At 44.5% G+C, this 16617-nt stretch overlaps 1 protein-coding gene across 4 annotated transcripts in view; it reads left to right on the top strand.

Annotated features, from left to right (window-relative positions):
• Positions 1-16617, top strand: part of arhgef18b (rho/rac guanine nucleotide exchange factor (GEF) 18b) — a 210270-nt gene that overhangs the window by 98846 nt on the left and 94807 nt on the right. For all 4 annotated transcript variants that reach the window (XM_063032417.1, XM_063032416.1, XM_063032418.1 and 1 more), the window contains 3 exons: positions 958-1038; positions 2764-2866; positions 4822-4972. In XM_063032417.1, the coding sequence (XP_062888487.1) occupies positions 958-1038; positions 2764-2866; positions 4822-4972 (335 nt within the window). The remainder of the gene's footprint in view (positions 1-957; positions 1039-2763; positions 2867-4821; positions 4973-16617) is intronic.

Below are 16617 nucleotides of genomic sequence, written 5' to 3'. Positions count from 1 at the left end.
ATTGTCCAAGATGGCATGCAACTTGGACAGCATCCTCTTTTCAGACACCACCGTCAGAGAGTCCAGTTCCATCCCCACAACATCACTGGCCTTACGAATGAGTTTGTTAACTCGTGTGGTCACACGGAGAAACGTACAAAATTCCGACAGAAGTGGTGTAATTGAACCCTGATCTTACAACTAGCACTGTAAAGCGTTGCACTAATGACTATGCTGTCCTCGTTATGCATATAATAAAATGGAAGCAGGACAAAGACTTTTCTGATGCCTCTAAAAACTTTTAATTTGATTAAAACAGTTTCAAACAGGATTGAGGTAACGTTCTGGTACAGTAAACCTACACTAAATCCAAGGTGAATTACTAGGACAATTTAAAGAACAAAGCCACATCGTTCTCAAGCCTTACTTCATATAGGAAACAAGGGCTGCAAAAAAGTTTTGCCAGACTGAAAAGTGGGAGTCTGGTGTTGAGAAACATTAATTCTCAGGTATGAGCAGACTTACTTACTGAAACTAGAGAAGCAACAGCATGGATGGATAAAGTTAAAATTCAATGTTTTAAATTATCGGGCATTATGTATTTAAGGGTTTCCTAAATCTCATGAAGTTCTGATGTAGATTTATAGTGCCTCACTCTGAGCGTGCGTTAGGACGGATTGAGATAGTAAGGACGGACTTTTACGCATGTGCCATGTTGACACCTGAATAAGAACCTCTTGCCTGGCTGTGTGCTCACCAGGAAGTTACAATTGGTCACCGGAGCCTAATATGATGCACTTCCCTCACTTCAGTTTCCTAAACCGGAACAGTGATGAATTTCCATTTCCATCTTAGGAACGCTTTTCTTGAGTTTTGATGCTGTGAGTGAGCAGCAGACTCTCGGAGACCCTTAGTCAAGGAATCTTTTACTCATCCCCATGGTGTATATTTTGTTCTGACTGGTTATTTTCTCTGCAGTGCAAGAGCAGGATCAGGATCTGCACAGCTTCACCATTCTGCCTCCTCACATGATCTCACTTGGATGGAATTTCTTGCTGAGTAGGTTCCTAGAATTCTTTTATGATTCATGGTACTGATTTTGAGGTATCTTCATATAATTTATAGACCCTAACAAACCTCTGGGCAGAACTAATCTACACAATCACAGCTGATTAATCCACCTTTCTGTTTTTTTTTTGTTTGTGGAGTTTTCTATTGCTGAGTGAGTGGTTATTGGATCAACCAATCAGATCAAAGAATTTACAGATATTAAAGGGATCAGGTATATGGGAATTGGTATGGAAAGGTCATGTTAAGTTAAAAGATCAGCCATTGTTTCAACCCAAAGCATCAACTGCCTGTTTTCTTCCATAGATACTGCCTGACCCAATAAATTCCTCCAGTTTTTTGTGTTGCTCCAGATTCTACTATCTGCAGTTCCTTGTGTCTCTAAAAGATTAACCACAATGTTCTTGGATCATCGAGAAAGAACAAGGGGCTATGTGGTCTATCTGTGTTTCTATTTCTTATATGTGAATATTTGTGAAGGAACAAACCTCACCTTCCATTCACTTAAGTGAATACCATCTGGGGACTAGTCAGTGAAGGAAACTGAATGAGGTTCCCATTTCAGGATCCAGAGGAAAGGAAAGTTGAGAAAACTCTAAGAATTGATTCTTTATCATCCATTTTATAACTCTGACAAATGTTCAGCTGCTCCCATACCTCCTTCACTCACCCCCACCAGCTAGGAATGTCTTGTGATTACACAGCACCTTTCAGAGCCGTAGTAGATCCCAATGTACTTTATAACCACCGAGGTATTTTTAAAGTGTAGTTATACTGTAAAAAGGGACCAAACCTGTGCATGAAAAATCCCACTCACACTAATGGTTGTTTGTCAACATGATCTGGAATTTTTTGTGATTTTGGAAATGTTTGGCCGGAACTCTGGAGGGAATCCCTTAAAATATGCCCTTGGACATTTCACATCCAGCAGAGAGGACCCAAGACATAAAGCAGAATTAGAGTATTTGGCCCATCAAGTTTGCACCACCATTCGATCATGGCTGATTTACAAACGTTTGTACTTTCCCTCTCAATCCCATTCTCCTGCCTTCTCCCCGTAACCTTTCTAGAGTAACATTACTATTCAGTCCTTTCGATATTCAGTAAGTTTCAATTAGATTGCCCTTCATCCTTCGGAATTCCATTTAAGTACAGGCACAGAGACATCAAACGCTCCTCATATGTTAAGTCTTTCATTCCCAGGATCATTCTTGTGAACCTCCCCTGGACCTTCTCCATGCGAGACGTCCATGTAATGCTTCATCTGAAGAACAGCAATAATTCAAGATAACTGGGGGAAATCCAACATGATGTTAATATAAAATAAATACAGAAATTTTTAGAATTTTTTAATGGCTCAGGCAGTATCGATGGAGGGTTAAGGTTTCAGGTTAATAACCTTTCTGTTTCGCTACTGAGTATTTCCATCTATCTATTATTTTGATTTCAATCTCCAGTTTCTGCAGTTTGTAGTTTTTTTAGTCAAGTTCATGCTCAGTTCCCTGTCAAGCAAAGGCCTCAACAGGATGAAGCTTAGAGCAAAGTAAAATGTCACCAGAGACAAATGATTCAAAGAGAAGTGACTTCTGTTTAGCACAATTTAATACGATGTTGCTATGAATGTTTGAAGCTACTTGTTCATTTGAACAGAACTTGGCATATTTTCCATTAAATCTAGATGTGTAAGTTTGCAACTTTCTCTCCCTCACTCTAAAGGAAAGAAGATGATGACAAAACTGATCGACCCGAGAAAGGCACGAAGGTGAAGAGGACGTTAAGTTCCCTCAAGAGCAGGATGACTGGCTCCTTCAAGGATAAGGTGAGAAGGATCGCAGGAAATTGCTCTCGAAGGTGCCTGTGTGGTAGGTCCAGTAGCGGGACTTTTTTATTGCGCCCTGAAAATTAGCTATGTTGGAAGGCCGTGCTCTCTCACCTGGAATCCGGTTCAAGCCTGATGGACTAAGGAGCTACCCACCTACCCAAGCAGCCAAGATGTGGAATGAGCTCTCGGGATTTAGCCCCTGGCTTGTGTAGTAGATGAGCCTCATTTGGGAATTGCCAGTATTAGTATAGCTGGGATCAGGAAAGAGGTAGATAGATCAAGCTCTTGAAATGCTGCATAAATGATATAGTGCAGAATAGTAAAGTTACTGCGCTCCAGTTAGTAAGCCTGGAATTTTGATTCAGGGACATGAATTCAAACCCTAGTGCGAAAAGTGAAATAAACACCTGTGCTTATTTAATGGTGCCAGTGAAAAAGCTCGTTGTAAAAAAATCTCATTTGACTCACTAATATCCTTCATGGAAGGGCACAGGTCATCCACGTTTGGTCTGGCCTTTATGTACTTAAGTTTAGTTGTCATCCAACCATACATGAATACAGCCAAGCAAAACAGTGTTACTCCAAGCCCAAGGGGCAAAACACAATACCAACAGTCACACACAGCACAAGGCACATATAGCATATCACACAAAAAAAATATAGTCCAAGGGTCCATGAATGTAACTCTCATTCCACCAAAGTAGTCGGTTTTTAATTATTCTTTGAGACAGTCAGATTAGGAGCACCACGGCAGTGTAGCGGTTAGCACGACGCTAGTTACAGCGCGAGGCGTCAGAGTTCAATTCCAACACCGCGCATAAGAAGATTGTATGTTTGTCGCGTGACCACGTGGGTTTCCTCCGGGTGCTCCGGTTTCCTCCCACAGTTCGAAGACGTACCGGTTAGTAGGTTAATTGGTCATTGTAAACTGTCCTGTGATTAGGCCAGGATTAAATAGGTGGGTTGCTGGGCAGTATGGCTCGTTGGGCCGGGAGAGCTAGTTCCAGGCTTTATCTCTAAATATATAAATAAATTAACAGCCGGTTAAGGATTAATAATAAATTCTAGCATTGCCACGGATACAGTGAATGAACAATGTTGGTATTGCTCATTGCCAAGGATTGGGTGAATGGAAAAAAGGAACTGGATCTTGCCCATAGAGTCCATCTGGATTGGGATTCTCACCCTATTTTATGCCGTGGACCCCTGCCATTAACTTAGGCAGTCCGTGGAGCCCAAGTTGGGAACCCCTGATCTAGATTGACATGTAGCCCAGAAAGCCTGAGGTAGAGCTCTTAGCAGAAGAGTCCAACTGAGATCTGTACTTTCTGGTAGGACCCAGCTGAGCAGGGAACTATATACGTGGGATCTAGACTGTGTCATCATATCCTAACAGAAGTGGGCATTAATTGTGGAGTTTGGGCCATTCAGGGGTGATGGTGAAGCACTTTTTAACTCAAATCTGGACTTTATCCCACAGTAATCGGATGGAGGTTGGGAGGGGGGAAGGATCCATTGTAAACGCTGAAACTGAGATTGACTTCTGGTCCTTGAGTCGCGGGGTAAAGGAGTTAAACTTAAAGTGCAGGTCAGCTGCGTCCAATGACTGCTACCGTAGTGTAACACTGTTACAGCATCAGTGACCCAGATTCAATTCCCACTGCTGTCTGTAAGGAGTTTGCACCTTGTCACTATGGCTGTGTAAGTTTTGTCCAGCTGCTGTGGTTTCCTCCCATATTCCATAGATGTACAGGTTAGTGGGATCACATGGCTGTAATGGGGGGGGGGCGTGGTCTCATTAGGCCAGAAGGGCTTATTATCATACTGTAACCCTCGATAAAATAAGATAAGTAATTAAGTGAAAGGACAGGTTGAAGAGAAGCCAAATGGCCTCCTGTTCCTTTGACTCTTTGACGCGAATGTCTTTTTCTTGTGTTCCTTTCCTTTTATAGGGTAAGACCAAAGAGAAAGAAAAGGAGAGTCCAAAAGAAAAGAGAAAGTTTAACAATGGCCACGAGTTAGTGCTTGGAACCTTTTCCAGCTCCACCAACTGCACGCTGTGCAGTAAACCGCTGAGCAGTAGAACCGGTTATCAGTGTGTGAGTGAGTATCGCAGTCACGCTGCTTCCACGCCTGCCTTGCTCTTGCACTTCTCACAGTCCGGCTTACCAGGTCAAACTTTTCCTTTAGTTAGTACGTGGTCCAAAACTTTTCCTTTGGGAAGCGGGAGATCATTCAGGTGCTTCCTGAATTGAGCTGGAGGGGCGAGGGCAGCACCCAGGTAGATGGCTGAATTTATGACCCGCTGTGAGCTTTGGCAGACATACTTAAGAGGAAAAGGATAAGCATGCGAGCAAAAATTTCTAAGTAAAGTTTGTGACCCTCAGCGGGATTGTGGGATATTAAGATGTGGGTCACCAAAACTGATTTTGTTCTCAGCTTGACCTCTCATAGACGTGGCAGAGGGTGGCTGCCCGCGGTGTGATAATTAGCTGCTGTTCTAGTAGTGCTACACTTTATGATTTCAAGACCAATTTCTGTTTGTATCAATACATTTAGTGGATGCAGTAAGGCAGCTGGTTCATGGTTTGAATGCACCTACAATTAGATCTTTACTAATTTGGAGTTATTATTGGTTTGCATGAATGAACCACTTCATGAAACTGGGCTGCCTGATAGAAAGTGTGAAAACTACTGGTTGAGTGAACAAGAGTAGAAAAGTACTGTGTGGAATGCCTTAACTGTGGTCTGCTGATGCATTGCAGGCAGCTATAGTCCATTGGAACTTAATCATGCCTTAGGAAGTTTTGGGGTTTTTTTCTGCAATTAGCCGAGCTTGTATCCTCCTGCCCTTCCATTAGGAATTACTGCACTGTATGGTCAACAAATAGTGATGCCTTGTCACCGGCTTGAACTGGCTCCCAATTACTGGTGTGCACTGGCTCACTGCCACTGACACGCACTGGCTCCCCGACACTGGAGGGCACTGACACCTGGTCACTGGCATGCACTGGCTCCCCGTCACTGCCCCCTCCCTCACTGGCTGCTAATCTGGCATTGGCTCACGTTTAAAATATAAATCCCTCCATGCCCCTCAAAACCACTTCTCTACATAATCATCTTTCCCAACCCCTACAAACCTCCTTGATCTCCTCTAAGTCTGGCCTCTTGCTGCTTTTATCTGCCATTTTTCACTTTGTTAATGGAGCAATACAAGTGCAAGTTATTGTTGTTGTCACATTAAGAGTGATTAACCTGTGAAATAATACTGGGGGAAGGCCAGTAGGTAATAAACCCTAATGCCAGTAGTGTAATAAACCCTAAGGCCAGTAGTGTAATAAACCCTAATGCAAACCAGTGAGCTGGACGTGGGATCTTTATGACCAGGTGACCTCTACCTTCTTCTGATAAATGAAAATATCACTGATCACACTGTGGATCTAGGTGACTGGTAGTCCCGACTCACAATGCTCATTGGCTTCTGACGCAGATAATTATGGATTGAAAACTTAGCCTTGATAAGGGTATCCATGAAACCTCTGAGCCCATCTAATTCACTCACATCTTTAGTACAGGAGACATGCTGCCCGTACACAGTCACGGTGTACATGTACAGCGGATGCGATTTGATTTCAACATTTAAAAGAAATTTGGATAGCTACATGGATAGGCGGGGTGTGGAGAGCTATGGAGCAGGTGTAGGCCGATGGGACGAGGCAGAATAGTAGTTCGGCAGGGACTAGATGGGCTGATGGGCCTGTTACTATCACTCTATGTGACTTAACTCTCCCTGTTCAAGGTTGACTTTTAATTACCCTCTGAAAGAAGTTCAACCGAGGAGGTAATTAACAATGGGTAATCAAAACTGGTCAATCTTCATTCAGTTAATGCTGGGTTGCTGTAATGGATAGCCTTCTTTGTTACCTAATCAACAAAGTAGGTGTAAATTGGGACCAGGTCCCTGTATTGCATGGAGTGTGGCACTGGACACCCAGTGCATGATCGGCTGCTGCAAGGCTGAAAGCGCTTGCAAATTCCCGTAAGAAGAGAGAGACCTGACGTCAGCGTGACTGGCCACCACCTTGGCCATTAAATATCAAAGTTCACTCAGGGTGAGTCCATCCTCCTGCCAAACAGCCCCCATCTCAGTGTGTGTCCCCCAGGTTGCTGCAAACATGCTTCTTGAATCTCGAGTCAATAATATAATTTGTGAGCTGTTTTCATGGCAATGTGTTGACTTATTAGATGCTAATCTGAGATGGATATTTACTTGCAATTCCTACTACCTCCTGAGTCAATCTCTGTTGGTGTTTGTTTTTCTTTGCATTATAATCTGTGCTGTCTAATGTTTCACTTTGTTATATTTGCTTAAATATCTTGACATTAAGTGTAATCAGGCTTTGAAAAGTTCTGATCTTTTGTGAATGAGTGATACCTCCGTATGATCTAAGGTTAAGTTGTGATGCAATGTAGTCTTTCATTTTTTAAAAAAGTACCTTTGAAAATAATTAATTAGCTTATTTTTTATTACCTTCTCAAGTAGTAAAAGTCAGAGAGTCATGGTTTCAAATCTAGGGACTTGACCACATGGTCTAGGCAGATAAACCCTGGGTAGTGTTGAGGGAGTTAGCACTAAGAAAGTTTCTGTCTTTTGTTTGAATCATTAAATCAAAGTCCTTTCTGTTCTCCCTTGTAGATGTAAAACAAAATCAGCAGTAATATTTCAAAGAGGAGCAGGCAAGTTTGTTCCAAAGTTCTGATTGATATTTATCTCAGGCTAAACAACGTGAGAAAAAAACCACTCTACGTAGAAATAACAAAAGATCTAGCCAGAGTGAGGATACTTGGATAAAATTCCTATCAATCAAGCTTGGCGTATATAACTGAGACTGAATTGACAAAATTTAACCAACCATCATTCACATCAGGGCGATTTCTCCTGTTTCATTCTGTGTTTATTGGAGGGACTAACTGCAGTTTCTAGTTTTCTGCTCTTTAAGCAGACCCTGTTTTCTAAGCAAATTGACTCTATTTGCAGTACAAGGACACATTGACTCTGTTGCATTGGTGCTGCTTCATGCACCCATACTGAACAATTTCATCAAATTTGCCTCCAAATCCACCCTGCCCTGAGGTTCACTCGGTCCATTTCTGACACCCCCCTCCCCTTTCTCATCTCTCTTGTCTCCATCTCTGGAGACAAACTGTCGACCGACATCTTTTATAAACCTACTGATTCCTACAGCTATCTTCACTATACTTCTCCTGACTCTTCCCTTTTCCCAGTTCCTTTGTCTTTGCCGCATCTGTTCCCAGGATGAGGAATTCCTTTCCAGGACATCAGAGATGTCCATCTCCAAAGAAAAGGGTTTCCCTTCCTTCACCATTGTCGCTGCCCTCCCCTGTATCTCCTCATTTCCCGGTCATGCACACTCAGCCCATCTTCCCGCCACCTTAACAGTGATAGTGTTCCTCTTGTCCTTCCCTACCACACCATGAGCCTCCGCGTCAAGCACATCATTCTCCACAACATCCACCACCTCCAAAGGGATCCTACCGCTAAACATACCTTTACTTGCCACCCCACACTGCTTTTCGCAGGGACAGCTGCTTCCGTGATCCCCTTGTCCATTCGTCCATCCCCACCAATCTCCCTCCTGGTACTTAACCCTGCAAGCAGCTAAAGTGCTACACCTGCCCCTTTACTTCCTCCCTCACCTCCACTCAGGGGCCCCAAACTGTCCCTCCATGCAAGGCAACACTTCACCTGCGAATGCGCTGGGGAGATCTGTTGTATCAGGGGCTCCTGATCCTCTGCATTGGTGAGACCCGTCGTAAATTGGGGGACCGCTACGTCAAGCACCTCTGCTCTGTCCGCCAAAGGCAGAACTTGCTGGTGGCCAAACACTTTAATTCCATTTCCCATTCCTGTTCCGACATGTCAGTCCGTGGCCTCCTCTTGTACCACGATGAGGCCCCCCTCAGGGTGGAGGAAGAACTGCTTATATTCTGTGGATAACCTCCAATCTGATGGCATGAATATTGACTTCTCCATCTGGTAAAAAAAAATTACCTCCCCCTCCTCTTCTATTCCCTATTTTATCCTCTTGCCTCTTGTCACCTCTCCTTGGTGCCCCTCCTCCTCACCTTTCTCACATGGTTCTCTCCTATCAGATTCCTTCCTCTCCAGCCCTTTACCTTTGCCCCCACCTGGCGTCACCCATCACCTTCCAGCTAGCCCCCTTCCTCTCCCCCCACCTTGTGTCTTCCCCCTTCCTTTCCAGTCCTGTAGAAGGGTCTCGGCCCGAAACATCAACTGTTTGTTCATTTCCATGGATGGATGCGGCCTGAGCTGCTCCAGAATTTTGTGTCTGTTGCTAAGGATTGTTTTCTGTGAGTTTTGTACCCTGAACCTCCAACTAATTGGCTGACTCAGTAATAAAGATCAATTACCTGATCATTTTCACATTGCTGTTTGTGCAGCAAGTTGTGTCACATAGCCCTACAATACCAACTAGATCGATGTTTAATTGGCCGTAGAACATTCTAGTACATCCCAAGATCCCAAGATGACGAAATACTCTAGAGTACAGTTAATTTTTTCTCTCCAATGGTGTGGAAGAGTGGCTTTCTTCCTGCATGTTCTTTTGTTATTCTGCAAACAGCCACCAGGGGGCATGTGAGAATGCCTTTCTTCTTCCATCATACAGGGACAGCAGGAGGGAAAGTTGCCTTGGATTGGGCCAAAGGATCTTGAGTGGGATCTTACAGATTCATTCTCTGAGTCCCTGGATATTCTTTGCCTGATCGAGGAATGGTGCTACTCATACGTAACATTACTGTAAAAGGATTAGGAATGAAATCCTGAACTGAAATGGAATGGTAATTTTAAGAATATGAGTAAGTGAAATTCTTTACTAGACGGGGGTACCTGAAGTAGAATTTATGTGAGTTCAACGTGAATCTAGAAGTGATTTGAAGAGAGAAGAGTTTGGCGAAGAGGCACTTCATACTTTAAGGTCAAGTGAGTTCTGGCATTTACATCACACGACTTAACCCTAGCCAGGGCAGATGAGATTGGTCAACAAGGAAATCAGAGTTTAACGTAATGAAAAGCAAAATAATGTAGATACTGGAAACTGCAAAAACAAATGTTGGGAAATGTTCTGTGGGTCAAGCATCAATTGTAGACAGAATTTCAGTTGTGACTTTGAATCTTGAGGGCAGCGACTTGAACAATTTGCCAGGCTGCTGGAGTAAGTTTACACTGCTGAGAGATTTGCCAGTTATTGTTTGTGGATTTATTAGTATTGAAGATGAGGAATCTCACTATGACTTTGAAAGGCAGGATTGAAGGAAATTCACTGGGAAAATGGGAATGGATTCAGTGATCCTTAAATTTAAACTAAAGTGATTGCATTGGAGAACCAGCCTGGGCCGTTGAACTTTTATGATCAAGTAATATTCAGAGAAAGGAAGAAATTAAGTAATTTAATAGTGTAATAGGATTATATATTTTTTACAGCTGAAGTGAATAAACAGAACCCACTTTTGCTCATGGACCAGATCTGCAACCATCTACTTAACTGTGGATTCTGCAGTAGCGTGATCTTCTGCTGAATCTTTGGACCCTGTGCTTTCAAAACCGGGTGTTCCAACTTAGGCTGCAGTCTTCTGCAATAAAAGCAGACTTTATCATCTCCAGAAGAAGGAAAAAAAATATCCTTCATGATCTCCGGTAGTTCCGATGCACTTTACCACTAATTAAATAATTGCAGAGTTCGGTCACTATCTTTTGTAAGAGGTCCAGCAGCCAATTTATGTACAGCATACTCATATAAACAAATTAGATTATGAGGACACGCGGTCCTGTTTTATTGTCATTCAGTAATGCATGCATTAAGAAATGATACAATGTTTCTCCAGAATGATATCACAGAAACACATGACAAACCGACTGAAAAACTGATAAAAACCACATAATTACAACATATAGTTACAACAGTGCAAAGCAATACCATAATTTGATAAAGAACAGACCATGGCACGATAAAAAGTCTCTCGAAAGTCCCATCATTACACGCCGACGGTGAACCTCCAGCGCCGCAAACTTGCCGATGCAGCATCCTGGAAGCAGCCGACCACAGTCCGACCCCAAGTCCATCCAAAAACTCCGAGCCTCCGACCAGCTCTCCGACACCGAGCACCGAGCACCATCTCTGCCGAGCACTTCGACCCTGACCCTGGCAACAGGCAATAGGCAAAGCCGGGGATTTGGGGCCTTCCCCTCCGGAGATTCTCGATTGCACAGTAGCAGGGCAGCGAAGCGGGCATTTCAGAAGTTTCTCCAGATGTTCCTCCGTGCTTCTCACGTCTGTCTCCATCAAATCAGGATTGTGCACGGCCCCTAGTTAACACATATCAATATCATTCAGAACGGCCGCACACGCTGCGTTGCACTGCCATCTTCTCCTCCCTCCTTACGTGATAATATTCAGATAAGCTGTGATGGTGTTTGAGGGATAAGTAATGACACAGAGGCACTTTTGGTAACTTGCCTTTCTTCAGAATAGGGGTTTGTGCCTCTGAGATGCTGGGTGGAGCACTGATTTGGCATCTCATTCATAAAGTGTATCTCCAATAGAGGGTTCAGGCTGACTATTTGTGCCCATGTCTTTTTGGGTGTGACTTGAACCTATAATCTCTGATTCACTACTGCAGCATGATTCTTTCCTCTGGACCATTATTATACACTTTGAACCTACCTTATCAAAACTCCCACACCCTCTCCCTAAAATTAGCCACCGCACCCTCCACTCCAGAAGTGGTTCTTCACAATTCATTAGAAAACTCAGGAGAGACAAAATCCAGACTCAGCACCTATTACTGAGCCAACAGCCATGTGAGAAATATTTACATCTTCATTGGCATGTGACATCACATTAAACAACCACTTTTGATAAATGGGCTCTCGTCCCTGCAGTGAACACGATGATGTTTCAACAACACTTAAAACTAGCTAAGCCTATTCTCGAGCGTCGAGGCATGGGGAGAAATTCCTGAGATTCGAGGGAGAGCTGTCTGGGCTTTTAATTTGGCTTTTTTGACACTGATCAACAGAAAACACTTTTGTGTCAAAGTGAAAACAAATTTCTACAAAATAGTCTAAATTTTTTACAGTTATTAAAGATTGATTGCATGATTACTCACCTCCTTCAAGTCAGTATTTAGTAGATGCACCTTTGGCAGCAATTACAGCCGTGAGTCTATAGAGAGGTCGCTATCAGCTTTGTACATCTGGACACTGCAATTTTTCCCCATTCTTCTTTACAAAACTGCTCAAGCTCTGTCAGTTGCATGGGGATTGTGAGTAACCAGCCCTTTTCAAGTCCAGCCACAAATTCACAAAGGATTGAGGTCTGGACTCTGACTTGGCCACTCCAGGACATTAACTTTGTTGTTTTTAAGTCATTCCTGTGTAGCTTTGGCTTTATGCTTGGGATCATTGTCTTGCTGGAAATCAAATCTTCTCCCAAGTCATAGTTCTCTTGCAGACTGCATTAGGTTTTCCTCCAGGATTTCCTTGTATTTTGCTGCATTCACTTTACCCTCTACCTTCACAAGCCTTCCAGGGCCTGCTGCAGTGAAGCATCCCCACAGCATGATGCAGCCACCACCATGCTTCATGGTAGGGATGGTGTGTTCTTGATGATGGGCAGTGTTTGGCTTATGCCAAACGTAGCATTTAGTCTAAACAACAGGAATTCTGCAGATGCTGGAAATTCAAGCAACATACATCAAAGTTGCTGGTGAACGCAGCAGGCCAAGCAGCATCTATAAGAAGAGGTGCAGTCGACGTTTCAGGCCGAGACCCTTCGTCAGGACTAACTGAAGGAAGAGTGAGTAAGGGATTTGAAAGTTGGAGGGGGAGGGGGAGATCCAAAATGATAGGAAAAGACAGGAGGGGGAGGGATAGAGCCGAGAGCTGGACAGGTGATAGGCAAAAGGGGATACGAGAGGATCATGGGACAGGAGGTCCGGGAAGAAAGACGGGGGGGGGGTGACCCAGAGGATGGGCAAGAGCTATATTCAGAGGGACAGAGGGAGAAAAAGGAGAGTGAGAGAAAGAATGTGTGCATAAAACACCTGTGAGTCGACTGGGGTGATATACTGCGTCCGGTGCTCCCGATGTGGCCTTTTATATATTGGTGAGACCCGACGCAGACTGGGAGACCGCTTTGCTGAACATCTACGCTCTGTCCGCCAGAGAAAGCAGGATCTCCCAGTGGCCACACATTTTAATTCCACATCCCATTCCCATTCTGACATGTCTGTCCACGGCCTTCTCTACTGTGGAGATGAAGCCACACTCAGGTTGGAGGAACAACACCTTATATTCCGTCTGGGTAGCCTCCAACCTGATGGCATGAACATCGACTTCTCTAACTTCCGCTAAGGCCCCACCTCCCCCTCGTACCCCATCTGTTACTCATTTTTATGCACACATTCTTTCTCTCACTCTCCTTTTTCTCCCTCTGTCCCTCTGAATATACCTCTTGCCCATCCTCTGGGTCACTCCCCCCCTCCTTGTCTCTCTTCCCAGATCTCCTGTCCCATGATCCTCTCGTATCCCCTTTTGCCTATCACCTGTCCAGCTCTCGGCTCTATCCCTCCCCCTCCTGTCTTCTCCTATCATTTTGGATCTCCCCCTCCCCCTCCAACTTTCAAATCCCTTACTCACTCTTCCTTCAGTTAGTCCTGACGAAGGGTCTCGGCCTGAAACGTCGACTGCACCTCTTCCTAGAGATGCTGCCTGGCCTGCTGCGTTCACCAGCAACTTTGATGTATGTTGTAGCATTTAATCTGATGTCCAAAAAGCTGAATTTTGGTTTCATCAGACTATTCCAGCTGACTTCAGAGTCTCCAAATTTTAGCTGAGATTTCATGTGAGTTTTTTGCCACTCTCCCATAAAGCTGCGACTGGTGAAGCACCCGGGCAACAGTTGTTGGATGCGCAGTCTCTCCCATCTCAGCCCCTGAAGCTTGCAACTCTTCCAGAGCTGTCATAGGTCTCCCTCACTAGTCCCCTTCTTGCACTGTCACTCAGTTTTTGAGGACGGCCTGCTCTAGGCAGATTTACAGCTGTGCCATATTCTTTCCATTTCTTGATAATTGGCTTAACTGCACTCCAAGGGATATTCAGTGACTTGGAAATTTTCTTGTATCCATCTCCTGACTTGTGCTTTTCAATAACCTTTTCACGGAGTTGCTTGGAGTGTTCTTTTGTCTTCATGGTGTAGATTTTGCCAGGATACCGACCCAACAGCAGTTGGATCTCCCAGATACAGGTGTATTTTACTGCAAACAATTGAAACACCTTGACTGCACATGGTAATCTCCATTTAACTAATTATGTGACTTGTAAAACCAATTGGCTACACCAGTGATGATTTGTCATATTCAAAGGGGTGAATACTTATGCAATCAATTATTTTGTGTTTTATATTTGTAATTAATTTAGATCATTTTGTAGAGATCTGTTTTTACTTTGACACGGAAGAGTCTTTTCCTGTTGGTCAGAGTCAAAAAAAGCCAAATTAAATCCATTGTGATTCAGTGTTGTGAAACAATAAAACGTGAAAACTTTCAAAGGGGTGGGGGTAAATACTTTCTTTTTAGGAACTGTGTGTGTTCATATTGTTGATGGATATATTCAAACTGTTCAAAATAGATTTTTAGCTGGTAAGGGAATTGAAGGATAGTACATCAAAGGGAAGTAGGATCTTATTGACCAGTAGAGCAGCGTGTGATATGTACACAAAGTGCTGGAGATACTCAGCAGGTCAGGCAGCATCCGTGGAAGTGAATAGTCAGTCAACTTTTCAGGCTGAGACCCTTCTTCAGGATTGAGAAGCTAGGGGAAGGTGCCAGAATAAAAAGGTGGGGGTGGGGTAGGGGGAGGATACTAGCTGGAAGGTGATAGGTGAAGCCAGGTGGGTGGGAAAGGTCAAGGGCTGGAGAAGAAGGAATCTGATAGGAGAGGAGAATGGACCACAGGAGAAAGGGAAGGAGGAGGTGATAGGCAAGTGAGAAGTAAAAGGTCAGTGTGGGGAATAGAGTAAGAAACAGCTCCTCCTGTAGTTCTTACTTACGGTTTAAAATCAAAAAAACACAGGATAAGATGTTACTATCCCTCATGCCAGTGGGTTGTGAGCACTTGCTTGAGACTGCCTTGATGTTGGGAGTGGCACAGGGTTGACACACAGGGGTTTTCAAGTGGGCACCCTCCTTCCTCGCTGTTTCATTGATTAGCCCACTACATCTCCGGAGGGCTCGACGATGACTTCTGGCGACCCACAGTCACCACCACTGTATCTTCCACTCTCTAGATACTATCTTGGAACCCAGAAGAGGTCTTCTTGCTTGATTCAAAGCCAGTGACTGCTCCTTTCCGCCACCTCTGACGTGGCTCTGATGATTTGCCGTAGAGTCTGACTATGGATCCCCAGCTCCTTCAGCAATTTGATGGTGGGTGTAGCTATAATCCCCTACAACCCACTTCCGCAGGACAAACTTTGGTTTTCCGGCCCCGCCGCTGAGCTTCAGCTGCTAGATCTGCATAGTGTAGCCTCTTGTGCTCATAAGCTTCAGGCACTGAATCCTCCCACAGGACAGTGAGTTCCACGACGTAGACGATCTGCAATGAACTGGACCAGAGAACCCAGTCTAGACTGAGGTTGGTAGTAGCAATTTCTGGTGGAAAGGTGAGTTGCTTATTAACATCCACCAGCATTTTCCCAGTCATGGGCCATGTTCACCTGTCCTGTTTCTGACTTAGGAGGGAGATTAGTTGCTCTTTTCCCTCCCTCCTGGACAAATGTTGCTGGTGTCACAGTGTTAGTTGATCGAGGGGGCAAGGATGCTATCCTCTTGGGCTTGATTTCCGCCGCCAGACCCTTTAAGACCTGGTACTGACACCACGTGTATCTGCCTTGTGTGGGGCTGGTTTTGCAGCTTGCCACGGTATGCTTGAGGGTTGCCAGAATCGGGCACAGGGCACAAGTTGGGCCCTCACCGAACCACTGGTGGAGGTTTTATTGTGATGGAAGCACATCACATGTAGCTCTGATAAGAAAGCTAAGTCTGTTTGCTTCCATCTCCCATATGTCCTTCCGGCTAATCTTCCTCCTCTCAAAGCCTTCCCACCGCATCCATTGCCCCTGGTTAGCCAGGGAGACACTTCTCTCTGACTCTTCTTGTCGCCGCACTTCCTCGACAATCATCTTCCTCCGCTCTGGAATTGTGGCCTTGTGCTAGGTGGATCCACTTGCTGCCAGACCAAAGCCGCCCCTGCCCTGTTGGACTTGCCCCACAATGTCTCTGGGCCTAAGGGCTGCTGTTGTTTGCTGCACCACATCAGCTGGGGTTCACTTCCACCCAGTTGATAAGGTCCGTGCGGTGTTACTGATGGTCTTGTCATGACAGTCTATGAGTATCGTCTGTATATGCACCTTAGAACACCCAAATTCCTCTATAAGGTCGGTGAAAGATAGTTCAAGGACTCCTTTACCATAGAGACAGATACACCTTGGGATACTGAGTCACGTCTTTATGATGGTTTGCTCAAGCTTTTTCACGGTTGTCAGTGGGACCTCGTAGATAGTAAGTGGCCTCATCACCCGGGGTAGGGGTCCCAACTGCAAGCACCAGAGCTTCAGGTCTCCAGTCAGAATGGCCTTGTCGATGTT

This window comes from Mobula hypostoma, chromosome 24 (assembly GCF_963921235.1).
Source record: "Mobula hypostoma chromosome 24, sMobHyp1.1, whole genome shotgun sequence".
In the NCBI taxonomy this organism is placed as follows: Eukaryota; Metazoa; Chordata; class Chondrichthyes; order Myliobatiformes; family Myliobatidae; genus Mobula; species Mobula hypostoma.
Note: the sequence above shows the minus strand (reverse complement) of the source record. Positions and strands in the feature narration are given on the sequence as shown.